At 43.5% G+C, this 27,983-nt stretch overlaps 2 protein-coding genes across 3 annotated transcripts; one reads left to right on the top strand and one right to left on the bottom strand.

Annotated features, from left to right (window-relative positions):
• Nucleotides 1-7,722: 7,722 nt before the first annotated feature.
• On the top strand, nt 7,723-16,969 carry ada (adenosine deaminase). Its single transcript, XM_037481208.2, has 11 exons — nt 7,723-7,849; nt 9,437-9,498; nt 9,910-10,032; nt 11,240-11,383; nt 11,476-11,591; nt 12,619-12,743; nt 14,172-14,243; nt 14,751-14,852; nt 15,140-15,207; nt 15,314-15,443; nt 16,122-16,969. Exons 1-11 carry the CDS (start codon nt 7,817-7,819, stop codon nt 16,224-16,226), a joined length of 1,080 nt encoding a protein of 359 aa, XP_037337105.2. The 5' UTR covers nt 7,723-7,816; the 3' UTR covers nt 16,227-16,969.
• Nucleotides 16,970-17,339: 370 nt separating this feature from the next.
• On the bottom strand, nt 17,340-19,804 carry pkig (protein kinase (cAMP-dependent, catalytic) inhibitor gamma). Of its 2 annotated transcripts, none has more exons than XM_037481215.2 (3): nt 19,519-19,727; nt 18,778-18,965; nt 17,340-17,992 (listed from the first exon to the last, which is right to left on the bottom strand). In XM_037481215.2, exons 1-3 carry the CDS (start codon nt 19,572-19,574, stop codon nt 17,910-17,912), a joined length of 327 nt encoding a protein of 108 aa, XP_037337112.2. In that variant the 5' UTR covers nt 19,575-19,727; the 3' UTR covers nt 17,340-17,909. The 2 variants fall into 2 exon arrangements, with proteins under 2 accessions (XP_037337112.2, XP_037337111.2); XM_037481214.2 differs by lacking the exon at nt 17,340-17,992 and adding an exon at nt 17,999-18,357 and having other exon boundaries at nt 19,519-19,804.
• Between the last annotated feature and the right edge of the window lie 8,179 nt (nt 19,805-27,983).

Genomic DNA, 27,983 nt, shown 5'->3' on the forward strand with positions numbered 1-27,983 from the left:
GCTCAGGAATGCCCGAATCTAAACACAAAAGCAAAAAGACTCCAGTCACTGAAAAAGAACACAATTCCTTCACGGTTGAGGAATCCCGTTCAAAGCACAACTACATTCCTGCATTTCAACAACAGCCATTTCTCACAGAGTCGGGTGGGCAGCGGAGACGTCCAGCGATGTGCTATAAATAGAAGAGAGATAGAGAAGTGTGTGTGTGTGTGTGTGTGTGTCCAGGCAGGTGGGCTCCAGGTGGCTGGAGGGTGTACGGCAGCAGCTATGCTCTCCTGGCCACCGCTCCTTGTGTTTTCCACGCTTTCCAAGTATGACGGAGGCTGGAAGGATCGCCGCGTAATTGGCTCAACTGGAACACACACACACTAGTTTGGCAGGAGATCCCAGAGTGAGACCCGGGGGGGGGGGGGGGGGGGGCCTGTTGAGAAACCTCCGTCTGTGGCTGGACACGCAATGAGAGGGGGCGGTTAGCTCGACTTGACCCGACGCTTGATTTATGAACAAAGGGCTGTGGGAAAGGGGATGCAGCCAAGTCATAACATCAACAACTACACCCAGGATCAGTCAGAGTGAAGTCATGCTGCATCCGCCAACCCAAACCGAGAGGGGCAGACGAGGCCCGAAAAGCACATTTTTCCAGGGCACACAGATGTTGGACAGCTCCCAGACAGTAAAGTATCACTCCTCCCCCCCCCCCCCCCCAAAAAAAAAATCCTGCACAATGACCCTCATTCAGAGAATATTGTTTTGGTATGTGATGGCATGTGGGGAAAGCTCTTTGGATGACTCGTTGGTTCGCAAATGCAAAAAAAAAAACTGCAGGACAAGGGGGAACCAAAATATTATCTGTCCTGTGAATGTTTGGAAAAGAATGCCTCGATCGAGAGGAAAACTCACTCCACCAAATCGGTCACTGCGCAGCCAAAACCGCTCAGCACATCTGTTGTTTGCCAATAAAGCCAAAAGCACCTCAAAGAGGAAGCAGTGAAAAAAAAAAAAAAAAGCGGCCTACGCTCAGACCGTTGTTGTGAAACTTAGAGGTCACACTCGTCTACAGACAGGCACGCCTGATATCTGTCTGGTTCCGTAGGTAATTGATAAAGTGTGCTTTACAGCAACAGTCAGACAGCAACAAGCGCTGACAGAAGGTCCGGTGGGCGTCAGACGGAAACATCTCGTCTACCATTGGAAGGACCGCCGTGATAAGCTCTGCTCCGTTGGTCCTCAGACCGGCCTTTGATGAGGTGTCTGTTCAGCCAAGCAGCCGCTGGGCCAAAAACTGAACTGAAAACAAGACTTAAATGCCTTTGAGACTCGGTTTGTGCTTTCTTCTTGTTCCTCCGGTGTTCTCAGATGTGTTACTGCTATGTTTCCACCACAAATCCTTTTTCGTGAGTTTCCTCAGTTATTCAAGGACAGGAGTTATTCTTAAAAGTAGCGAGGCCACTTGTTGTCGTTCCAGGGCGTCTCCCAGTCGATAGTTAAATTCACATATTTTCACTGTTATTTCCTCCTCAATCAACTTCACGACAGAATGTACGATCATTTTGATTATGTGCTTAATACTCGTAAAAACACACAAGAAATCAAGCTTTTCATAATAGACGCCATTATAAATATGAATTTACCTCAAGATGTTTTGACATCACTTTACATAAAAACATTGTTTTTTTTAGTTGACGGTTTACATTGTGCGTCTCCATCAATGCTGCCATTGATTGATGTCAGAAAAGTGCTTCTTTGTGAAGCTGGTTTAGAAAGATTGGCCGCGGGTATACATTTTGTGACTTTGGCTTTGAGTGGTTTAGAACGTTGGAGAAGTCGAAGCATTCAGACAAAAAGCCATTGTTGAGGGTGGCGAGGATTTCAACAACGTTGATAGATAATTTGAGCAAATGACGCAAGGGGAAACGTTTATTCGCCTTCAGTGCGACCACAGTTTCATCTGTCAAAATGGCTAAATAACTTCAGTGTAAATAAGTTTAATTTGATTAAATGTATGATTTGATTTAACACAAAGCCTCCAATAAAACACATGTGTAATGTTCTAAGGAGTCCATTTTTGTACCCCTCACATTTGTGACTTCAGCAAAGCCAGACATTATCCAAGTTTGCCAGTTTGTGGGTTTGGGTGGTGCCAACTAACTCAGTCTGATTCGAGTGGCACTCGAAATAAACACCCAACCGCTGCAACAGCCACAAACAATATTCAAATCTTTTCCCAGGACGATATTTAAACACATGCAGAACAGCTCCAAGTGCACTCGGTAATTAGTTTTGACACCAATTTACCAGAAAAAAAATGAACACAAAGCTTAACATTCACTGGCAGGCTAGCCGTGCCTGATCTGCAGTTATCATTTGAGTGAAAGGGGGGGAAGGGGGGGGGGGGGGGGCACTAGACATGACCGCCGGATCGTTCAGACATTACAAAGAGTCTGCAATTGTTCAGGCGTTTGCAGCCGTGAGTCACAAAGCACATTGGAGTTGCAGACCGTTTGTGATGTTGATGTACTGAGTTACACTGACTCATTATTCCAGTAAGGACCTCATGAAGGGAATGTGATGATGGGCAACACGGGGTCACAGGTCAGGGACCTGATCTATTAAAAACACAAGATACGCCACTATTTCTGTTTCTCTACCATCTTTCTTCATGTCCTTCCTTCGAAACACCTCAGCTCCAATAGTTCCCCCTTAAAAGGCATTGAAAGCTATTTCTAAAAGTCAGGATATTTAGATGTCAACTTTAATTCAAATGGGTGAGCTGAAATACTTCTCATTTGTAAAATGACCTCTAGATAATTCATAAGAATCTAGGGAGGTAGGTGGAAAAAGCAACTGGATCATAAAGCTTTTGGGACTAGGGAGGAAAAAACAAGAGGGAAGGATGAACTTTTAAGCAGATGGAAAATGTTACTAACATTTACAAAACAAAACATAACAACAGCAGGAAAGTCTCTCTCACTACTAAAAAGCCCTCTGACATCGCTTCAGTGAAACTGCAGCAAAGCTGTTATGTGATGTAATATACAACTCAAATTGTCCTTACTGAGTGACTAAATACGGTAATCACTAAAACCCCACACACAAGTCGAAAGAGAAAGAGGGTTTTTATATATTACATATACCTGTCAGATGTAGATGTAAACAGCTATGGTAGAAAACACACAAACAAACACACGCTCACACATACTCACAGTCAGGCCTCCAGCAACATGAACAACTTTAGTTGTAGAAGAAATTATTTTTTTTTCTAAAATGACACCTTGAATTTCAGACATTCCAGTTCAATGTGTGAAAATCCCACAGTGCTGCCACAGGAACACCCGCAGCCGGCCGCAGAGACGGCGTCCGGACCAGAGGTCACCACATGACGTACGTGGGGGCGTGGTGACTGCCGTGTCCACAGAGACAAAGGAAGAGCACTGACTGTGGTTAATGCGCTCATTCACATCTACTCACAGCAGCAGCTGCAGGATGCGATAATCGCTTTGCATCTCTTTCTCCTCTGAGACTCCTATGGGGATGACATCATCAGTCGGTTTAGGTGGAGGGGTGTTTTTTTTAAGTCCAAATATTTAAAAAAAAGTCAACAAATCATAAGAAAAAATAAGTTCAAAGTAAAAAAATATTAGGAGTAGAAGAAGTAGAAGTTACTGAAAAAGCATTGGTTAAATGTGACTTTTCCATCATCAGATCCAACTTAACATGAATTAATTAATTTAACATCTTTGGGTTAGCAATGTCACTTAGTCTTGTAAAGTCTCTTTATTGACAAAGCCATCTGACACTTTGCAGTATCTACGTGCTGCACCTGCGTTAAAATGGTAAATGGACCCTACTTGCACAGCGCTTTTCTAGTCTCCCGACCACTCAAAGCGCTTTAACACTTACTTCTTGTCATCACTCCCCCAAATTGACACACTGAAGACCGGAGCTGCCATGCACAGGGCCACCTGCCCATCACTGACCAACACCCACACACTGTAGTCACAGGTGCAACTTTGGGAGTCAGGTGTTTTTGACCAAGGACACGTCGACGAGCGGGAACCGAACCGCCAGATCCTCTGATTGGAGGAGGGCGGCGCTTCCCCACTCACCCGCAGGGGTTTGTGGAGAGATGATTGCAGCAAAACGAAAGTGGAAATAGCCTCCTGCATTTGTTGACACACACACCTAAACCAACAACACGTCCATTTCTAGCTTCGGCGACACTAAAATTAAATGAGAACAAATACAATTTTTTTTTTTAAAAGGAACAAGGATTCGACTCACGAAGGCAACCACTTCCTCGCATGGTACGCGTGGCGTCCATACTTTTTTTTAGTTATGATTGTGTCACGTACAGAGGGATGTGTTCTGCTGCAGCAACACAACACAGAAAAGCCAACTCATCAGGGGTGTTTATAAGGCTATAATGCACCCGGTGACGAGTCGAATGAAGATAAAAATGAAAACTAACGTATTACTGGAAACATGGGATTCTTTTGAAGGTAAAAGCGTGGCACACTCTCTTAGAATGTCATGATTGTTTTGTTAAATCTGCTTTCTGGGCGACAGGGGGAACATTCACAGTCCAATCAACATTTTGAGCACCTCTCATGAGATTCAAGAGATTGCTGCAGCTCTGAACCCCCCCCCCCACCCCCCCCCCCCCGCCCGCCCTCCAGCCACGGTAGACCCTCAACACTCCATCACATCAATTTCACAATGCTTGAGGTTGAAAAGCTTGATGCAGTGTTTGAAAGCCACTGAAAAAACTGCAGATCCAAGGAGAGGTGGAGGATACTGATTTGACAGATGATGAAAAGAAAAAAGGGTTAAAAGTGGGCCTCAAAAGATACTCGACAGGCTGGATGGATGGATGACTGAATGGACATTGATATAGTTGATAAAGTTTTGATATACCGTTTTACTGTTGAGGATGAATACATGATGCAAAGTAAATAAATAACTGCTTAAAACATTGACGCTCAATTGAAGGACGATTGCATTTACGATTTCAAGCTGGATCTTACTGATGGATAAATTAAAATGATACGTCCAAAAGTATTTGCAAGAGCTTTTGTGTACTTGTGCTTTGAGTTTGCTTTCATAATTACTGTTTTTTAGAAACTGACACCGATAATTTAATTGATTGAATGCTGTAGAGCCACCTGCTGGGCGTTTTGAAGATATTATTATCTTCAATAATAACAATTACTGCCTTCAGAAAGCAGCTGTCAGCAGCCCCCAAAATTGCCCAGACAGATTGGGTGTCATTAGGCGTGTCCTTTTATCCTTTTAGGAGGACATTTATTTGCACGTGAGGTGGGCCACAGGTCTGGGGACAGTTTTGTCCTTTACCAGAATGTGTCTTCCTGGATGAATGTGTCCATCACGTCTCTGCATGTCAGGTTAGTGCGACTCACTGCTTCTTGTCTACAATCCCCCATTTTTTTGTGGTGCATTTTGCAGGGGGTTGCGCGTGCAGTTGGTGATCGCATGCGTCATACCCATGCCTATCTTCCCTTAAAAAAAAAAAGAAAGAAAATCCCAAATAAGTGCGTAAGTTTGATTTCTGATTTGTTTCTTCAATGTCTCCATCTTAGTTTGGACCGACTTTCTACCACTCACGCTGACCTGTGACCTCTCCTGAAAAGAAACACACGACACCATCTAGTGGACTGAAAAAGCTATTTATTTATTTATGGACCAAAAAGAGGTGCATAAAGAAAACATTGATATAGAGCATGTTTATCAAGAACACAGCACTTCATGCTATCCACTGAACACTCTTTGATTTCCATTTTTAATGGAAGAAATGGCAGGACACCTTAGAAATGTGTGACAGGTGTGTGCCGTGTGTGTTCTGGTGTAAATTGGAGAATAACTTAATCTCTTTAATTGACTCTGTAACAGGTGAATCAACTTTTTGCAGTGTGATTTCAACTCTGCCTAAAACCGGAAAATTAACTCTGAGAATGTTGCTGTGTAAGATGAGGGTTGATCTATAGAAACAAATAACAATTAATTATTATACATTGTATTCATTATGTAAATTTGCAAGAGAAACTAAAGCTTAAAATACATTTTCAGACATTAAAAGTTGGTCATCAATATTCGCCTCCAAAATAAATTTCCCTTTGCTACATTTTTCTTATTTACCCAACACTTGGATTCACAGTACTGAGGCAGATTAGAACCTGTGGTGGAAGATTTGCACAGACAATTGGGAGAAAAAAGAATGAAGGCTCTGAATGTAATATGTCTTTCTCTGTTTATTTCCGTGCAATGGAAAAAAGGTCACAACAGCTACGTGATCAGTGGCGGATGGCAGTTCTTAAACCTCAGTCCAGTTACAGGTGACATCAACAGAAACTTAACGCATGTGAACCGACCTGTTGTCTCCTGCCCGACCCTCGCCTGGCTGACCACGACTCATCGCCCGTCCAGGTCGCGTTCATAAATAAAGACTCTCCGTGTAGCCCACCTGTGTCCCGCGTCTTCTCTTGAGTCGCCTCCAGTGAGATTCTGACAAGACTGGAGACATCGCATCAGTGTGAGACATTTCAGCTCAATTCTTTCCCACGCCACACAATCCCAGCACTTGCAATCTATAAACCGTTCGTAAAATAAATATTGCACATATGTTTATACATATATATTTCCCATTGTGAACCTGGATTACTCTCCCAAAGGGTGCTTCTTTGCACTCTCTGGGATTATGGGAAGATATCTGATGCTTGGCAAGATCTGCTACCAACACATTCTTTACTGCCAGCAATAATTACAGCTCCTTTTCAAAGCAGAAAAAATAGGCCACTGGTTTCCTGTGTCAGCAGCACACAATGGAAGCAGAAGTAAAAGGCACATGCACAGACCACAATGCTGATCAGTTTCAGTACTGCAAGTTCAAAGCTTACATCCGCAGTTGTGGTGTGGTGCGTGGCATTTTAGTGTTAACATCTTAGCATTTGGAGATGTTAGACAAGTAAATGAAAATATGAATTAATCTTTTGGGTTTTGTCAATATCTGCAATACGCCCTCATTGTTTAGTTCTAGCAGACCCCACCTTTAACTATTTATCATATAAATGAAACATGTAGAACAGCAAACTAAACTATTTTTATTTGTATAGTATTTATATACTAATGACTTGTTTAGTTTTACAATCTAATTCCGCATGGTAATTAAAGCTTTCAAATAAATGTTATTGAATAATAAGGTGTAGAAAGTTAGCCTTGTAGTAGTTTAGTTGAAGTAAAGAGTAAAGAAAATACTCAGATTAGACTATTCACACAATTAATTTAAAAAAACATGTTACAACAAAAACATGTAATACGCCCCAATGCATCGTGAAGAAATAAAAGTTAAAAAAGTAAGAAAAAAAAGTATTTCGCAATAGTTGTAGATCCATCCAACACATCTAGTCACATTTCACCACTTCACGTGTTAGAAATAAAAACCGGTAGTTTATTTCATCCTTGCTGCAAACTCCATTTCAAGTTATCCCCAGAATGATGACCTTTTTTTCGTCTTTTTTTTAACAGACAAGACGTCGTGAAAACGAGGCACATTGAAGCGCGGACATCTAATCGACCAGAGCGGCCGCAAGAGCTCGCATCACATGGGTTTCAAAGCCCTTAATCCCCTCCGTCGTCAACAAGTGTCGCTCGAGACCAACAGACTCGTGCCCCCCCCCGGCGCAGAGAGGCAGCTGCATTTCTGTTACCGCGCCTACCGGGAGGCGTTTTCTCGAATGAGCACATCAGGAGCACTGCGTGCGGAGCCTCAGACCCCGGCAGCTGCTGCAGGCTCCTCACCGTGATGGCTGAGCAAGTGGTGTTCGACAAGGCGAAGGTAGGTTACCAGCCGGTGTGTGTGTGTGTGTGTGTGTGTGTGTGTGTGTGTGTGTGTGTGTGTGTGCGTGTTTCAGTGTGACAAGACACCCCCCGGCGTTTAATTACAAGCACCATTTAGTGCTAAAAAACAAACAAACCCCCAAACAAATAAAAACCTTACAAATCCACAGGGGAAATTCACATAGTTGGAATTGTGTGGTTGTCATTAACAGTGTAGTAAATGTGAGCTTCTCTTCACTTGGAGGCTGCAAAGTCGCTGGCTGCATAACGAAACCGTGATGTCAAAATTGGACCTCGCGCCCTCACACATAGTTGGACGTCTCCTACACAGCAGGCAATGGAGTGGGAGTGTTGTTTTTTTTGGTCAGACATGATAAATTGTACAGGGAGCAGCCTTATCGGGCTCCTTGCTCTCATTAAATATGAATGGTCTAATGTGGAACTGATACCCCTGGTCGGATCATCTTCTGGCAACTAGCAGTTCACCATCCATGCAACTCATCACATTCTGACAGTAGTCACCGTATAGCAGCTACAATGTCATTACATTATGTGCAATGCGATTATTTTCATCATTAAATAATCTCTTAATTTATTGAGATTCAGGAAACGGTGAAAAGTGCCCATCAAAATTGTATTGAATAAGAAACCCTAATGAGAAAAAAGTATCTGTTCTGGTTTAGACACTGGTTGGCTTCAGCTGGATAAGAAAAATGTTATTTAAGGACCAGTCCGCACGTTTCTGGCAGGTTTGCCCAAAAACGGAAGAATATACGCCACACCGCCGCTTCTATGGTGGTTTTGTATAATCAGTATCATTTCTCCCCGAGAATTCACCGCAATGTGCAACAGGATGTTTCTGTGTGTGTGTACTTGAGAAATTTCCAAAGAAGTTGCAGATGTGCCAACTTTAGGCTTTTAAGGGAAGAAACTTGCTGTAAACAAAAGACACTTTCAAGCAGTTTCATTAAAACACAATACGCCATGTGGTAGACATTTTACCCCAGATGGACACAGCTGCACAACGTCTTCGTGTTTTTACGTTTTATCAGAGTAGCAATACGATAAGGAAGCTTGTTTGAAGAGCAGTTCATAATTTTGACCCAAGCACCACTGAAATTTAAAAAAGCACCAAAGTTCTAAAATTATCTTCACGAGTCCAAAGTGGTGTGTTTCGTCTTCAACCAAACCCCCGAAATATATTTAGTTATTTACCTCAAAACTATAGTTCACTATGAGGGGGCGTTTAGGACTTAACTATTGAGACACTCTCACACACACTGAGACACTCTCACGCACACTACTGAGACACTCTCGCAAACACTATTGAGACACTCATGCCATCTCACTAGTGTGCGTGAGAGCGTCCAAGTTTATAAATACTACCATATTCAAGGGACAGAATGTCATTTTTTCAGACGAGAAATTAGGTGTTTAAGCAACATTTCTGCGGTCGGTTTGTTAACATTCAGCCATCGTAATAATTTCCATGGAGGATCTCGGAGAATGTGAGGTGTAGTTAACGGGACCATCTGACGCCTCCAGCAATAAGTTATTTATTGTTGTATATCTTTCTCATCCACAGGTAGAGCTGCATGTGCACCTCGATGGAGCCATCAGGGTGTCGACTATTCTTGGTGTTGCCAAGTAAGTCATCCAGTTTAATTGATTAATCAAACAACTTATAATGGTCTACAATTATAGGCAGTTTTTAAAGAATGAAAAAGAAGCTGCCAGATGAACATGGCGTCACTGAGAGTAATGATCCTGTGAACCAAAATATGAAATGTGTGTGCCAATGCAAGAGAACAATGAGAAAAGATGCTAAAATGTTTGCTAGAGCTAAGACTTAATAGAGGTTCAGTTGCGTAATGATTCTCTTTGGGTTTGTCGCCATGAGCGACACCTTTCACATCAAACAGCCAACACACGTTTTTATCTCGACAGCAGCTTTATCAGCTTTAAGCTTGAAATATTGCTATTCAAATGAAACAAAGTACACATTTAATTTTAAACACGGCCCCTAAATTGTTTCTTTTCTCCCTCTCCTGTTTCTAGGAGACGCGGCATCCCTCTGCCAGCAAATACCGTGGACGAGATGACGGAGATCATTGTCCTCAAACAGCCAGCCACCCTCACCAAGTTCCTGGGCAAGTTTGCAGAGTACATGCATGTCATCGCGTAAGTAGACGCACATAATCGTCTATCTTTCATATATCTCTTTTTTGCTGAAATTAAGAGTCAGGGTCCAACTCATTATGTCACAGGAATGTTCCTGCGCTGTGCTCCACGGTGGGGGGGGGTCAACGTCCGGGTGGCTTTGTTGACACGCACGTGCAGCTGTGTTATATAATCATGATGCATCAAAAGTGTCGCAGGCGTGTAGCGTGTTTGTAACTGATATGGGGGGCGGGGCGGGGATTCTAAAGGCCTGACGTGCAGAACAGGAAGACGTCAAGATCCTGATCAACTGTCACCTTGGCAACTACACTAAGAGGAGAGTGAAATTTGTTTGGGGACACTTTCCGGCGTCTTATATTTAGTCCTCCCCCACGGTGACATGGACCGTTAAGAAAAGAGCAAATAAAGTCTTTCAGTCCTCCAACAGCCTTGAAAGCGTTCAACAATGACGGTCTGTGGTGGAGGGGCTGAATGGACCTTCTAGTACGGAGGCCCCTGAACGCCTTGTCTGCGGTGCGGCCTTCAACAACATGGGGAACACGCCAGCTGAGTGTAGCTCATGCAGAATTGTTGTGCGAGCTCAGGCGGGATGGGGTGGTGGTTGTTTGGAGGGGGGGGGGACGCCGAAGAACAACGGACATTCAGACCGGTGTAAATGCTGGAAGCTGTGGTGTTACCCCTCCTGTGACGGGGGCCAGAAAGTGTTCAACTGAGACTAAAGTAATGATGGAAACGGAGCTGGAGGTTTTAATATTGTCCCAACACGGCACGTGGTGCAGCACAATCAGTGTAAAATGTGATAAGTGTATGGACCAAGGACTGTATAAAAAACTTATTTTTTATTTACATATACATGACATTTACAAGAAAAGAACAGGCACATTTTGTCCTATTGCTTTAACATTTACTTTAATCGCTGATTAATTTTGCAGCTCCAACAAACAATTAAAGTTAATATGATTCTAAAAATGTATTAGAAAAGGTGGGTTCTTCACAACACTACACATTGTGATTAGAAAAACCTCAAGCGAAAACTGACCTGTTAACTGACTGAAATGAATAATACATCTTTGATTATCTTTTCTCTCACATTTATCATGGAATTAATGTGAGTTACTTAGTTAATATCAGTTAATACCAACATTGCTAATTATCTGAGGCGAAGAGCAATGTCACTCACCTTGTGTTTTTCTTTGTTCCCTTCCAGCGGAGACAGAGAGGCCATAAAGAGGATTGCCTATGAGTTCGTTGAGGACAAAGCCAAAGAAGGAGTGATTTATGTTGAGGTCAGATACAGCCCACATTTTCTGGCTAACACTAAAGTGGATCCAATACCATGGAACCAGGCCGAGTAAGTATTTGGGGAAACGTGATGTTGCTTAAAGATAGTAACATATTCTGGTTTTCTCATTGCATTTTTTTGTGTCTCTTTTTTTCGGTCAGAGGGGACGTGAGCCCAGACGACGTGGTACATCTGGTAAACCAGGGCCTCAGTGAGGGGGAGAGGGACTTCAAAGTCAAAGCCAGATCCATTCTGTGCTGCATGCGCCACATGCCAAGTAATGAACTCTTCATGCTGCCGTCTGCCTTGTGAAATAAGGTTTCTGAATGTAGCATCTTAGTGTTTTCTTCCTAAAACCCTCCGCTTGGTTATTCTGATAAATGAATGAGCCCCACAAAGAGAAATAAAGTAAAACAGAATGTTAAGCATGTAGGATTTTTACCAGTTTCCCCACTAGTGTGTTAGCATGCTAACATATTAGCACTAAACAGCTGAGGAATTTTGCAGGTATTACATTTATTTAAGTTTTTCCAATAACGGCGATATTTAAAGGAAAGAAACTAAAGTATGAACGTACTGGCATTAGAGGAAAAGTCCGGGCATGACCAAAGTCAACAGGAGTGTTGGTACAAAATGTCACATAGAACCCATCAAAACAATATTCCCTTCACTGGCTCTGAAGGAGTCAATATATATATATATATCAGTAACAGCACCTGTGCTGTGGCTTCCACTTAAAACGATGATCCGTCAGTGGCTGCGGTCTCAGCAGCAGTGACTGATGTGAAGATGCTGCTGCAAATCATCAAACTCGATTTGTGCAGCTGTTTCCTGTGTTGCCCAACAGTAGGATCCATATCTGTCATTCTGCACTTTACATCTCTTGCGCAAGTTAACAGTGCAGTTAGACCTTAACGCAAAAGACTTCTTGAACATTTGAAGGACATCTGATTTTGTCATTACACACGAGAAAACAAAGTATCTCATATAAGCTGTTGCGTAACAGTATGTAAAGACTAACTATGCATGCAACATGCAACCAACATTGCGTTTTAAATATTAATTATAAAAGGGATCTGGGAGATATGCAACTGTTTTGGTTTAGAAAAGCACAACGTATTTTAATCCAGTAATAAAAAGTAAATATTAACAAATCCAAATATGAATTCTGCTTCCATGCAAGAAGATAAGAACAGTGATAGCGCTCTCGCTTTTCACCTGCACGTCCTGTGCGTTCATCTCATCTTTTTGTGTCGGGACATGAGCAAACTGTGTAGGAATATAAAGTGTTTTAAATTCTCCAGGCTGGTCCATGGATGTGGTGGAGCTGTGTAAGAAATATCAGGGTGGTGGCGTGGTTGCCATCGATCTGGCAGGTGATGAGTCACTCAACTGTAAAGCCAACCCAGGGCACAGGAAGGCCTATGAGGTGAGTGTGTGGAGACTTAAAAGAGACAGACGGTAAGAGCATGATCCAAAGACTGTTGGCTTTTTTTTGTTATAATCCGAGTACCAATAACAGCAATTATGGCAGCAATTAAAAGCAAAGTCAGCAAAACTGGTTCTCAACCTGTCAGCACCGAGCCCACAAGGGGTCACCAAAGCCTAAATGGGGGGGCGGTGTCTTCTTGATTTTATGCGGTGTAAAACCACTTTTTAAAGAATATATTTTTGGCTCCACAGGAAATCACACAGAGGATCGGAACAAGGTGAAAACCTAAATCCAAGTTGTATCCACAGAGTTAAAAAAAAAGAGCAGATTGATTTAGAAAAACACATCATACAGTCAGGGAATTGTAAAAACCGAACACAGAGTCACACGTAGCACCTTCTCACCGAGTTTCAGCAGTTTCCTTCAAACTTTTTGTTCTTTTGCTTCTACGTGTTTCTATTGCTGATTGTGTGGATCCAGCAGTAGAGGGAGAAGGCTGCCACCTACTTGTTGTGAGCAGGTGGCTCGGCCATTACTCTTTGCACCTCTCAAGCACAAAGGTGAGCCAAGGACTACAGCAGCTTGTCCTGGTGCTCCAACAGGACCTGAGTGTTTTATGGCGATGTGCTTATGAAAAAGCCGACGACTGAAGGGGCATTTCTGAATAAGACCGCCTTAAGAACCGCAGAAAAGCATTTATTAAATTTATTAAAACACCATGGTGAGTAATCGATTTAGGTGGACAGTAAACCGCAAATTAAAATTCTCCATCTACGAGTCCTTTTCACTCATTATTTCCATTAGAAGGATTCCAATAGTTAGTTTGTACAAAGGTGTGGACTAAAAACCACCTGCCTCAACTGATCAAAAACTCCCAAACATCAATAAGGACGTTATATACAAACCCCGTCCATAAGAACACTGTACTGTACTAACTCTTCAATCTCAGTGCCTTCTTTCAAATAGTCTCTTAAAATGAAAAGTTTTTTTACAAACAGATGTTTTGTGTGTATGCAGGTTGGCATTTGTAGGTATTACAAAGTTTGAAAGTTTTCTTTCCTCATTTTGTGTATCTACAGTTTATGACTATGTTTGTGCATTTTTCATACTTCAATTATTAACAAAGAGCAAAACTCACTGAGCAAAGTCCACACCTATGTTGAGGGTTATTGTCTTGGCTACATGACCTGTAGATACCTGCAGATTAAGCGAGCCACGCTTACTGTAACCAGTTCAACGAATGCTGAGATGGAAACAGACGATAAAGTGAACAGTGTACCAACATCAATTAAATGAATTGATATATTACATTTCATTCCCAGTGTATTTCCATCTGTCCGAATGTGAAACGGCACATCGTAGATGTGAAAGCCAGATGTTGGAAGTAAAATCCGCGGAGAGTTTAATGATGGACTTTGTCGACAGGAAGCGGAGCGCTGCGGGATCCACAGGACGGTCCACGCCGGAGAGGTGGGGCCCCCGTCCGTAGTGCAGGAGGTAAGCCGCTCGGCAACCACGTGGGACCGGTATAAACGCGGCGTGAACTCACTTCTCTCCTCAAACAAACAAAACAATGAAGTCACACACGCACATTAGAATAAGGAGTGAAATAAACTCGGTCAAGATGTTGGCCGGCTGGTTTAAGACGCCAAAAGGAGCAGACTGGGAGTCTCTGAGAATGCACAACAACTGCACCAAGGCTGACGTAAACACTTCAGAATAAACACAAACATGTGTGAGGCGTAGCTTCAGTATCACGTTTAACCATTTGTTTCCATCTCTGCTGCTGTATTAAACTACTTAAGTGTAAGGCACGAGTATGTCCCGCTGCCTTAATAAGTGGCCACTCCTTAACGCCTTCCCTCCAAGTGACAGTTCAGCTGTTCCCAACAGATGCAAGTGCGCCTCTAGAAATGGCCTACGAATTCTGCTGACCTGTACAACACGGAGGATTTTAGTGTTGTTTGTGACCTTTGGCCTCGTGGCCCGTCTTGATATTCTCAGGCTGTGGAAGTGCTGAAGGCTGAACGGGTGGGACACGGCTACAGAACCCTGGAGGACCGAGATCTGTACCAAAAGCTGCTGGCTCGGAACATGCACTTTGAGGTAGGAAATCACCAGAAATCAGCCATTAATCACTCATCGCTATTTCCATCTAAAAGCTGCATCGCCAACAAGGTCTATTCAATCTAGTAAACAGACCGTTCATAGTTACCTTCTCCTCTTTTTGATCATTAGAGTGTTTGGTCAAGTGATTATTGGACAAAACCTGACTGCCTATGTAGGAGTAGGAGCATAGTGACCTCTAGAGGAGCCTCCAGAACTACAACCGGAAGCCGACAGACTGCAGGGATTTTGGTCTCTCAGTGCTTCCTGTGCTGTTTGAATTGCAGGTGTGTCCCATTTCCAGTAAGCTGACAGGTGCCTGTGACCCAGACTTCACCAAGCATCCGATCATCACGTGAGCTCCGTTTGTTCCACATCACGGCCTCGTTATTAACCTGCAACTGGACGCATCTTTTGTTTGTTTGTTCGTTTGTTTGAATTTCCGCGTTTATTTTGTGCAGTTTCAGGGAGGACAAAGCCAACTACTCCCTGAATACGGATGACCCGCTGATCTTCAACTCAACCCTGCACCTGGACTACAGCACGGCGCACAAATACATGGGATTCACAGAGGAGGAATTCAAACGACTGGTGAGATTAAATGCATGAATCACTGCGCCTGTGGTTTACAGGATGAAGGCATAGAACTTGGTTTGGATGCCCTGTGCATGGTTGATATCTTTATCAGTTGCTAATTAAAACAGGATAAAAGGCTCACATAAAAAATAAAAAAAAATTCTAAAGCTTCAGATGATTTTGGTTATTTCAACTGTTCATGTTTGAAAAATATTGCTTCCAATCCAGGCTTCATTCAGTTTTAAATAAATAGGATTTTGGACGATAGACTAATTTGCTTTCTTGCCAAAAGTTGAATGAGAAAAAGATAAATTGAAATATGATAAAATATTTAACGTTCAAGCTTCTACAATAAGTTATGAACACATTAAAGCATCAATGGATACAATTTAATAAACATTATTTTGAAAAAGAACAGTTATCAATACTTTTACTTTCACTACTAGGAGTATGTTTTTATATAAATACTTTAAATGCAGGACTTAGTTTTAATCATTTAGTACTAAATTAGTAAAACTGGAAATGTGTTGTCAGCATGATTTTAAGGTTGGACTGACTATGCTAAGCTAATCGTCTCATCTCACTCTTTGCAAGACAGTGGATGAGCGCAATCGAACAAATTGCTCAACCGTTTCTCCAAAGTGAACTCAAGCTCACTAAACATGCACTTCAGTAACTTCTTGTCTCTTGTAGAACATCTGTTCTGCAAAGTCATGCTTCCTGCCCGAGGAGGAGAAGAAGCAGCTCGTCGACAGCCTGTTGGAGGCATACGGGATGGTACAGTCGACTGCATTTTAAACGTGACAGAAACGGAAGTGTGAAAAAAACCACAGAACAAATTTCTCTCAACCCTTAATCCCACCCACTTGACACAGCAGAATGTCCCTTCCAGACCAAACATAAAACCCACAGAACACTTGATGAAATATGCAGCAGCTGCCTTCATCTCACACATTTGTACATCAACATCATGTCAGTATTCCATCAAAGTATTTAGATACCTTTTAAATACTTACGTTTACAGCCCAATTTCCAGGAAGGAGGAAGTCCCGGTGCTCTGCAAGGTGTTAAAAATGAGTGGAAAAAAAATATGTTTACATGAAACCTCTGGATGAATTTCTCACCTTGTGTTTACATCCTGTTGTATTTGTAATTAAGAGTATTAGTATCTTTTGGAGTGAAACAAAGTGGCATGGGATAATTAAATAATTTGCCACTGATGGAGTTTAAAAAAAAATGGCACTTTAATAGAAAAGTAATTTAATCAAGGATCAGAAACTTGCCCTTCTTCTTGCCCTAAACAAGTAAAAAAAAGTGAAACCACCCAATACCAAAAGTGAGGTCTTCCATTAGCACTAGGGGGCACTCTATTGCCACCCAAATGGACATTTGGACCATAGTTTTGAACATTGTAACTTTTGAATTCCATATTTATTCAAAACATTTTATATCTAAACCAACACTTCCAGTTTTCAGACAAGTTGATGTCACTTATGTTTTAAACATCTTTAAACATAATAAAAGCTATAAAACAAATGTTTCCGCATGTGAGCTTGTTCTTTAAAGAGGTTTAAAAGACTATTATTTTACATGCTAGTACTTCACTTTAGTGCAGAGATTTTCAGATTAACTTAAATCTATTAATAAGAAACATTGCTAAAATGCACAGCTCTACAGGAGAAATGCCCTCTGCTGATACGGATTCACTGAGAACATGAGAATTGGAAATGTAAATACCGGCTTCTTGCAGCCACGCCAGTGTACACAAAAGCTGAATTCAATGATATTTATGGCTCCGGATCCACTCCGCAAACTGGACCCAATCGTCCCGTTTGGTGCTACCGTACCTGCAGAAGCCTGCATAGGCTCTCCTGTGAAAAGCCAATTACTCTTGGAAACACAAAACACAAATTTGACAGTAATTCATAAGTATTTTATTACACAAAGAAATTGGCTATCACAAAGTTATCACTGAACATCAAGCAATAAATATGAAGTCTGTACACGACAGCATAATGGCGACTATGTCTTGTTACTAAAAAAAAAAAAATGACGAGGACAATAGCGTCACAAACGCGCGCGTACGTAGAAAGAAAAAGACAAACGCATGATTATGAATACGCCCTCCGTGACGCCGTCCCACACGAGGCCCGGAAACAATGTTTGCGAGTGTGTCGTAAATTCATTTCTTTTCAGCTCGGTTCCTCTCCACAGACGCGGCTCCCGGGGTTTCGGCGTTTCCTTGTCCGGTCGGTAACATAAATGACTTAACAGAGCGTGGAGCGACATCTCAATAAACCGCTCCGCTCCCCGCGTTACAATCTGAGCCAATGAAACGGCCAACATTTGGGGCGCCCGATGCTCCAGACAGGCCGCGTCCTTGCGTCCAGGCCCGGGACGACCAATGTGCACTCGCTATCCTTCCTCCATGTCTCTCCACGTTCACTAGCTTCCTCTCCACTCTTCACTCCTCGGCTTCGTTTAGGATGGACCTCCACCTCCCTGGGCTTCTTGGCTGGTGGAGCCCTCGACCTTAGGGGCTGGGGAGGCCCCCGGGTCTCCTTCTGGATATGAAATATAACAAGAAAAAAGAAAAGAAAATTAAATCAGTCAAAGACCTGGACGTAAAAATGTATATTCTGAAGCACAAAGGTGGTTTGGCATTCCCACCAGCAGGAAATAGATCTGCATTCAGGGTAAAGAAAGAAAAAAATCAAGAGAATTCAGAGAAAGAAACTACAACTTTCGTCAAGTGTGAAATGAGACTATTTCCAGGCCTAATGATTCCCAGCTAACTGGGGTTAGAGTACTTAGATTTATAGCTGTAAGATTGGGTACCATGTCATGGAAAACATATCTTTGTAAATAAAGGAAGTCGGCATGAACAAGAATGCAACGCACAATGGTCGGACTGGGACAACTTGACATTCTGGTGAGAGCAGAGGAAGCAAGGACTGTCAGTCATTGTGCTCCAGTTCGACTCATTTTATTCCGAGGCAACAAAGCAAAAACCACAGAATATCATAGAGACCGCCAGCTGAGCAGTACCGTTTATATTCAGATGTTTTAGTGCATTGAGACACAAACAGAGCGTTCTAGTTTGTCGTCGTCCTCCTGGGTGAATTCAAACGGTTTTCAAATTAGAAAACCCAGCAACCACGTTCAAAAATGTTTAAAAAATAGGCAGTGAAATAGAACCAAGTAGAGGTTCAGATACCAATATCACAGACATGTTTTCTTGTATCCTGTCCGAGCAATGACAGTGTGAATGAGGGTAATGCTGAGGTCGGCTAACCGGTGTTAACTATCAGAAGCAATTCGGAGCAGTTTAAAAACTAAATTTACTGACCCGCAGCCTTCAGGTCCATCTCTGCCAGGTCTTTGGCGAGCTCACTGGTGCTGGCCGCCCCTTCCCCTTCCCCTTTGCCTGCGAGGTCGGGCACGGCGTTCCTGCGGCCTGTGCGATCACAGTTGATGAAGTCCGAGTACGACGTCTCCACGTCCATCATCTGTCCATGACCAGAGCTCTCATTACACCTGCAGACAGAAGAAGAGGCCGAGGAGTTGTGGAGAGGAGCAAATAAAAAATAAAAAAAAATCACCCTGCCGTCTTCCGTCAGCGGCCTGCAGGACGCAGGGGGGGGGGACCTATCGCTGGGTCAGGAATTGCTGGCTAAAGCCTTCAAAAAAATAATGATATATATATATATTAAAAAAATATTAAATAGCTATTTCAAGAACAAAATGCAAATGCTACTTCAGGGGCAAATGAGGATGACACAGGCAGAGTGAGCAAGTGGGCAGAAGGGGGCCACAGCTCTCAGACTACTTGAAAGGCCAACAGCAGCCGGGAGGCGATTAATGACGGGAAGAACAGAGGTTTTTATAATTCCTATTTCTGCACAGCAAACAACGACACTGAAGGCATCGCTGCTTCTCTTACATGGGGGGGGGGGCTGCAGACAATCTCTCTAAACTCTCTACATGGGTCCAAAGGTCTGTTATTAAGGTATTTACACAGCTAGTATTTAGGGGGGGGGGGCTGTAAAGAGCACTGATCAATACGGAAAGAGGAAAAGAAGCATTTAACCATTGAAAAGGAAAAGCCTGGGCAGAAAGTAAGTAGAGCTCCCATTGGTCATTCATTCCTCTTCTGTTTCCTGTTCACAGTCCATATTTAACTAGGTCATGGATCCTGCCAACCGCTAAAACCCCGTCCAGCTGGTGGCTCCTCAGAGAGAAGCGGACACAAAAATAAGACGGCTCCTAAAAAGAAACAACGCAAGAGGACAAAAGATGAGAAGCAGCAGGAGGAAGAGAAGGAAAAAGGAGAAGGAACGTTAGAGGTTCGGCTGATCCTCTCCAGCAGCTTCAGCCCCTGAACATCCTCCAACCGAATCACGGCGGAGCTACGAATCCTTAAGAAACGTGAGAGGGGGGGGGGGGGGGGGGGTTCCATAGTGTCGAAGGGGGAACAGGAGAGGAATAAAAACGAGCTGGCAGACACAGCTGCGACTCGCTCCCCCAGGGCCGGTCCGACCCCCAAAACCCTCCCTCTCACATTCCTCGTGTATCACTCAAAACTCTCCCACAGTTGTTGTTGTTGTTGTTATTGAGGCGGGGGGGGGCGGGGGGGGTTCTTGCTGGTGTACAGTATGCGAGCACCCTGCCAAAACAGGATGCCGCCCCGGGGGTGGGGGGTCATTCGCAGAGAGGTGTCGCCCACCCGCGCAGACGTAGGAGACGCCGTTTGGGAACGCGTCGTTCGCGGTGAAGGTCAAACTGTGAAAGCCCCGGCAGGTGAGACGGCAGATGAGGAAAATGTCACCGAGTTCGGGGCTGCTGCCATTTCACCGAGTGCGTCGAACCAAACACGAGAGGCACTTTGGAGGTCCCCCCCGGGCGGCGGCGGCGAGCGGCGTGACCCTCCGATGGATCGTCATCTAGACGGACAGGCGGCGGGAGGCCGGCGTCTCGATGGCGCCGGCGGCACCGACCCGCCCTTCAGCACTGGGCTCAAACACCTGAGACTTTGCACTAATTAGTGCTGAACGTTACCGGGAAACATCTCAATTGCAATATTGTTCATAGGACTTTGTGATTGGGATGATTGAACGTCCTGTGGTGAAGGTCAACATAGTGTTGAACACGTTTTGATGAATTAACCGTTTCCTGCTCATGTGCTACGCTATGCTGATTAACCGGTTGGATCATTTGCCCACGTAATTGCACAGGTGTTTTTTTTATTTAAGTGGAAGTCATCATGAAGTCACCGATCGGTTCGTGGACGGCCGATATGAAGCCTCCAGTTTGACGATTCCTTTTCTGCAACCAGGGAACGGAAAACCAACCCACATCCACCGGCAGTTTATTTAGTGCAGCACCGTTACCTGTTATGACTCCCTTCTTCTCCATTACTGGGGGGGCCCTGTGTAATTGCCCTTTGTTTGTATAATTAGTCTGGTTGCCTGAGCATGTGGATCAAGTCCCACCATGTGATCATTCACCGGTTTCCATGGAGCGACGATTATGAGGACTGCGATGATGGTGATGAAGACGATGATGGAGGCCCCTGCACTTCCAGGTGTGCAGTTTTAATGGAACTGCACCTTTTAAATCCCTTCGTTGGCCGATATAGAAGAATCGCACAGCGGCGCTGCACTCGTTGTGCCGTTGAATGGCGACAAAACAGTGAATGTTGTTGTTGTTGTTGTTGTTCACCTGCTGTGGTTTGAGTGATTCAAATGAACATGTAAAGGGTCTCGAGGGCAGAGAACCTGTAAAAGATCCTGACGACCTTTTGCGTTACCAAAGTAAACGTATCTGTTGTTTGAGGTGGAAAAAAGAATGACCAAGCAGTCCATCTAAAGGGGGACATAGACATATGTCCGCCGTGTCTTCTTTTTTTCTATCCAACAATCAAAAACTACAATGTTTTATATCATTGTAAAATGAAAAACAGGAAACCACATTTGATAAAATAATCAAATAAAAATGTTGCAAACTAAACTCTGATTCTTCATGCATGTTTGACCCATAAATGCCAGGGTGCATTTTTGTGAAAAGGCCAGGGTGCATATACAGTGGGGGCAGCTGCAAACAGCTGCAGCTGGAAACATTACACAAAGCAAAGGTCGCAGGTGTGTCTTTTCACAACAACAACTCAATCCTCAAAAGGGAAAAATCCCTGCAGCTCAGCTGATGAGCCCAACTCAGCCGAGCCCTCTTCCTCCTCCTTCCTGCTCGGCGCAGTTTATGCGGATTCTCAAACTCAAATTCTAGGAATCCCTCTATTCTGGAGAAAAAAATGGGCCGCGTTGTGGTTGTCGACGTGCAAAAAAAAAAAAAAAAAAGCACCAAAACCTCGAAGCGAAGTCACACGACAGCTGCGCATAGTGAGAGATTTCCCTTGACGAGAGGTTCCGGCATGTGCCGCGGCCTGGGGGGCGAGGAGGCGTGTAACAGGAGCGGTTCTGGCATGTAGAACCTTCGAGATCACCGAGGGCGTATGAATCAGCGCAGCCACTTACACCGGGCCCATTAGAGAAGTGGGCTCACTACTATCTCGCCGGAGCCTTTTAGGCCTCATTGTGCGCGTGATACACTCACATTATCTGCCCCGACCCAACCGGCATGAACTCTTTGCTGATTTCAGCGTCCATTAGGGGACGTCTTCGAGAAACCATTTCATGTCCAACTACTGACTCACAGCATTGCATACGTGCTTCTCGTAGCAACTAACTCACGTCCTTGATCCATCTGTGGGTCTATAAATTGTTGACGCATGCTAACTGGCATAAATTCAAGTGAGCAAAAGTGCTGAATATCTGCTCAGTCTTCCGAACACAAGGATTTAATGTGTTTGTTTCTCACACATTTCACAAACCGAAATAAATATATTTTGGTTTTGGACTTTGGCCAAGCAAAATATATTAATAAGTCAATATCGTGATGAGACCATAACGCCTTAGACGTTGACAACAGTCCCTGGAAAAGTCTTCAAATGTCTACGGTTTTAGACTTGGACCGAAAAGGATCACATCCTCACATTCACAAAGCCGTAACTAACGTCGACTTAAGTTCGGAAACGGATCTGACAGCTATTTCAAACGCCTGTTAAACACACTGTCACAAAGCTAATTGAATTAACTGAAAGCTCCAACACAATCCTACAAACTGTCCTTCTTCCTAATTCAATAAATTGCTGTCCACATCAACAACAAAAAAAAAAAAGCATCCAAAGATAACAGCGTTTGTTCATTAGCTTTTTGCTTTTATCTTACCCAAAGTAATCAAAGTTGCTTCATCTGCTGCCGGGGCACCAACAAGCCGACCCGAGGCGATTCAGGCAGATTCATCCAACCGCCTCTACCCTCCGGAGCCGAGTGCTCCACCACGGTGAGAGAAGCACAAGGCGTGTGAGCCACAGCCCTCCTGCCCTCCTGCCCTCCTGCTCGCCGCCTCTCAGGCCCCAGACCGAGTGGGTTCCGGGTGCCGTCTATTCACATGATGTCAGCAGCTGCTCGGTTGACAGCGAGCCCACTTCAACAAAAAAAAACAACAAAAAAAACACACAAGGGAGCTGCATTTCCTCATCGGGATAAGCATTGTTGTCGCTCTCCGGTCTTTCCTTTCATAAATAAATAAGAGGCTCTGTCCAGCTCTGGTGTGTATATATTTCCCCTGTATCCTTCCTTTTCTCGTGGGCAGCCCGGGGGGGCTTAAGTGTGAAAGGTCTAATTTCCTCTGGTGAAGTGAACATTGCTACTTGCCAAAAGAGATCGCCTTTTAATCTTCAGCTCGTCAGCCACTCAAAACCCGACATACACGCTTAGAAGTGTGTTCTTCCCTTCCTCGCCACAGCCTTTCAGAGACCTATTTAGTCTGTAAAATATGTTAAACTTTGTCTATGTTAGGAAGGTCTTCGCAGGTTTTTTCTTCTTTCTTTTGTTGATAAAATGGATTGATTTTTGAAAATGCTGCAGTAACTCTGGTTCACCCATTGATGTGTTTATATTCATGGTATTTGATTTGTATAGGACATGCCTCCCAGCAGATCATTCTGAACAACAAGAGTTAATTCAACAATTTGACGGAGTGAAATGAGGCGATTGACAACTATATCACATCTTTACATTCAGTATGGAAGCCACAGTCAAAACCAAGTTAGCTTAGCTTAAAGATTGAAAGCAGTGGTAGAAGATAACAGAACCCTGTAGCTCATTAATTAAGTTTCATCCCATTGGCATGATCTGCACGAAAAGGATTCAAAAGAAAAAAAAAGATGAATGGAAGAATCTGGGCTGTTAAGTGATGATTCAGCTTCCATATATACAGTAGTGTACACTCACCGGCCACTTTATTAGGTACCCCATGCTAGTAACGGGTTGGACCCCCTTTTGCCTTCAGAACTGCCTCAATTCTTCGTGGCATAGATTCAACAAGGTGCTGGAAGCATTCCTCAGGGAGTTTGGTCCATATTGACATGATGGCATCACACAGTTGCCGCAGATTTGTCGGCTGCACATCCATGATGCGAATCTCCCGTTCCACCACATCCCAAAGATGCTCTATTGGATTGAGATCTGGTGATTGTGGAGGCCATTTGAGTACAGCGAACTCATTGTCATGTTCAAGAAACCAGTCTGAGATGATTCCAGCTTTATGACATGGCGCTTTATCATGCTGAAAGTAGCCATCAGAAGTTGGGTACATTGTGGTCATAAAGGGATGGACATGGTCAGCAACAATACTCAGGTAGGCTGTGGCGTTGCAACGATGCTCAATTGGTACCAAGGGGCCCAAAGAGTGCCAAGAAAATATTCCCCACACCATGACACCACCACCACCAGCCTGAACCGTTGATACAAGGCAGGATGGATCCATGCTTTCATGTTGTAGACGCCAAATTCTGACCCTACCATCCGAATGTCGCAGCAGAAATCGAGACTCATCAGACCAGGCAACGTTTTTCCAATCTTCTATTGTTCAATTTCAATGAGCTTGTGCAAATTGTAGCCTCAGTTTCCTGTTCTTAGCTGAAAGGAGTGGCACCCGGTGTGGTCTTCTGCTGCTGTAGCCCATCTGCCTCAAAGTTGGACGTACTGTGCGTTCAGAGATGCTCTTATGACCACCTTGGTTGTAACGGGTGGTTATTTGAGTCACTGTTGCCCTTCTATCAGCTCAAACCAGTCTGGCCATTCTCCTCTGACCTCTGGCATCAACAAGGCATTTCCCCCCACAGAACTGCCGCTCACTGGATGTTTTTTCTTTTTCAGACCATTCTCTGTAAACCCTAGAGATGGTTGTGCGTGAAAATCCCAGTAGATTAGCAGTTTCTGAAATACTCAGACCAGCCCTTCTGGCACCAACAATCATGCCACGTTGAAAGTCACTCAAATCACCTTTCTTCCCCATACTGATGCTCGGTTTGAACTGCAGGAGATTGTCTTGACAATGTCTACATGCCTAAATGCACTGAGTTGCCGCCATGTGATTGGCTGCTTAGAAATTAAGTGTTAACGAGCAGTTGGACAGGTGTACCTAATAAAGTGGCCGGTGAGTGTAGATTTCTTGGTGCTGTCTGTCAGTGGATACATGCTGCAGGCTGTATAGCTCAGCACTTTGCTCATGCATAAAACATTGGGTTTATGTTCTCCTTTTGAACACGTTAGTGTTGTGTCTTACCAAAAAGATTACTATTGCTACAATGGACACCATTAGATCTAGTGTTAGACGGACGGGATTGATTAACTGTTTGGGATTTGTACCGTTGTATGAGCCGCGACCCATTGCATTATTTTGAATAAAAGAGAATGAAATTGGTGTCACCATCAACCATCATCCACATGTGCAGCAGATCCTGTTCCAATGCCGTTTGAATCTGTCACACTCACGACAGACAACTATAAATCCCTTATTCACCAGGAAACCCAGTTCTTTAAATGGAAAAAAACGTCCACAAGGAGACCAAAAATAAAACGGCGACAGAGTGCTAAAATGCCCCCAAGAAAAAGGCACAAAATGACCAGAGAGAAAAAAATGACGTCAACGAGAAGCTCAAAACATTACTCACTTATAAAATGTGCCACCTCCCAATGTTCCAGTTGTTCAGCAGCTTCTGGCTGCCGCAGAGTTCAGTAACTTTTTGCTTCACTAGGCTTTGTGTGTTCGGTGCGACTTACTGGGTTGACCGCCGGTTGCGTGGATGCTTCCCAGGGACCGGAAGGAGTGAAGAGGGGTTATCCATCTTCATCAGCAAAGAAAGACCATGAACCTATTCAAACTATTCCGTTAGGGAAACGATCAAAGGTCCTGACCATGTCATTCCGCCCAGATAACCTCCGTGACTTCCAGGAAAGCCACACTCATCGCTGCAGTTAAAGTAACGCAGAAAAATCTAAAAAGATTTGGATAACAAATTTATGCAAAAGTCTTCGAATGAAAGCAACAGCTCCTCCTCTCAGTGTCACTCACATCAACAGAAACTGAACAGAACTAAAAAATGCCAGATTTAGTTCATCTTGGGCGGGAGAGCGTAACAAAACACTGACGAAACAGATATTATTTCTACCACAGACCACGTTCCCTTTTGTTAGCACAGCTCACTTAGCAACAGATTGATATCAGTTCTTAAAGGCGAGAGATCATAAGACCACTTCACACAATACAGAAGCGAAGGAAAAGTAATGAGATCACATACAAGAGGATCAGATACACATGTTTAGACGGAAATAAAAGGTGACGTTAACAGGTGTCAGATGCACGCTGCTGTGAGAGTGTCCACCGGAGCTGCAAATAAGGTGGGATCGAGACACGTGAGACCATGAGCCTCCGGCCACAACGAATCCCCCCCCCCCCCCGGCCAGTGTTTGTCGACCGTGGGAATAGGACGGGTGTGAGTCTAATCAACCTCCAGTGATTCACTGCTGAGTCATAAGCAGGTGCGTTGACTGGACTCTGAAATGCGACCACGATTTAAACACACTACCCCGACCCCCCCCCCCCTTCACCTGAAAAAAAATTAAAACACATTCTCACATCTCAGCCCCCGAATGCTGTCGCATCATCAGTCGCATCATACTCAAGACTCTTCACAGGAAAAAACAAATGTGTCGACAGAAAAATATTTTTATGGCGACTGAGCAGTAAAAACACAGAAAATATGGATCAGAAATATAATATCTAGCATATAATTATATATATATATATACAAATTATTGTAAAACCATTCAGCAAAATTAGTCGGCCTACTTCCGACTAAAGTCAATTTCGATGACGACACCAAAATGCTTGGTTTGAAGGTATACCCTTTATTCGGGTATAACTGCTCTAAAAATTGGTACTTTTCTTTATTAAAGAAGTACTTTTTGATGAGCTCAATTATGTTTGGTATGATCTCCCATCTCTTTCTCAAAAATCTGTATATTAAACCATAGTGAAAATTATCATTATTTTCAGCTTTTATGTAAAATAATTTTCAAATTAAAAATCTCTTCACCCTTTCATTGCTAGATGCAATGTAGTATTTGTATAGCAAACATCATACTAAATTAAGAGACATTTTGACTTCTCTGGTTTTAGTATTTTAAATGAGAACGGTTGCTGAAATCAATTAAAATTTAACCGGGTTGCAAATTAAAATCCTTTTCGTTATTCATTTCTAAAATAGTTTTGGCATGTAAAGGCTGCCGTCGTCATGTGGATAACTGCTGTGCGGGGTCGCTGATTTTCCTCCCACTGTCAGTAGTGTCTCTTCTAATTCTTCTGCAAGGTTGCCCGCTTCTATTTCTGTGCACACATTTGACAACACGAGACCTCAGCAGGAAGCAGGTGGTTTGTTTAACTGTCTTGTTTATGCCCCATCTTTTCCCAGGCCCTCTGTGCACCAACTAGTGGCCGAGAAGGAGGAGGAGGAGGACAACTATGACAAAGCGAGTGTGAGATGAGGCAGGTGGGTAGGCAAATGAGGAGAGGATGACGGGATAGAAAGAGAGAATCAGGGAAAGACATAAGCGTGCAGACGAGAGGAAAAAGGAGTGAGGACGAGGGTTGCAGAGAAGGAATGCATTCATGTTTACTGTGCTTTCTAAATATGGAAAACTGCCTCCAAGGATTTCACCAACACATTATATCTGGTCAAAAAACACCAAATAGAAAGAACATTCAGCCAAATGCTGCTCAGTTACTTTTGATCACTAACCGAAAATGCTCTTTATGGTGGCTGTGAAGTCCTTTTAAGTTGCTCTTCTCACCTGCTACAGTGTGTGTCTGAGGTTTGCCACTCAGCTGCATCATCACACTTTAATCCTACATAAGTCTGGGAGGATGTGGGCGTCATTTGATTCGTTTAGCTGCGTTGACGGGGAAAAAAACAGGCACATCCCTAACACCTTACCATCATCAACGCGCAAAAAAAGAGCCACGAAAAAAACGTTGCACTTTCCTCCAGACCTCGATAAGGAGACCATCGCGTATCTTGGTATAGAAGACAAGCACTTTCAGGTTTTTCTAGTGGACACCAAACCCACAGTGACCGGTTTGGCCAATACAGAA

Source organism: Pungitius pungitius, chromosome 1 (genome assembly GCF_949316345.1).
Source record: "Pungitius pungitius chromosome 1, fPunPun2.1, whole genome shotgun sequence".
Classification (NCBI taxonomy): domain Eukaryota; kingdom Metazoa; phylum Chordata; class Actinopteri; order Perciformes; family Gasterosteidae; genus Pungitius; species Pungitius pungitius.

Excerpts from the sequence above, each read along its gene's own strand:
- ada (XM_037481208.2), top strand. The coding sequence starts at position 7,817 with ATGGCTGAGCAAGTGGTGTTCGACAAGGCGAAG. Across the intron at positions 9,499-9,909 it reads ACTATTCTTGGTGTTGCCAA|GAGACGCGGCATCCCTCTGC; the intron begins GTAAGTCATCCA and ends TCCTGTTTCTAG. Across the intron at positions 14,853-15,139 it reads CTCGGAACATGCACTTTGAG|GTGTGTCCCATTTCCAGTAA; the intron begins GTAGGAAATCAC and ends TTTGAATTGCAG.
- pkig (XM_037481214.2), bottom strand. The coding sequence starts at position 19,574 with ATGAATGACCAATGGGAGCTCTACTTACTTTCTGCCCAGGCTTTTCCT. Across the intron at positions 18,966-19,518 it reads CAGGCTTTTCCTTTTCAATG|GTGTAATGAGAGCTCTGGTC; the intron begins GTTAAATGCTTC and ends TTCTGTCTGCAG. Across the intron at positions 18,358-18,777 it reads GATGGACCTGAAGGCTGCGG|AATGTCAAGTTGTCCCAGTC; the intron begins GTCAGTAAATTT and ends TGCTCTCACCAG.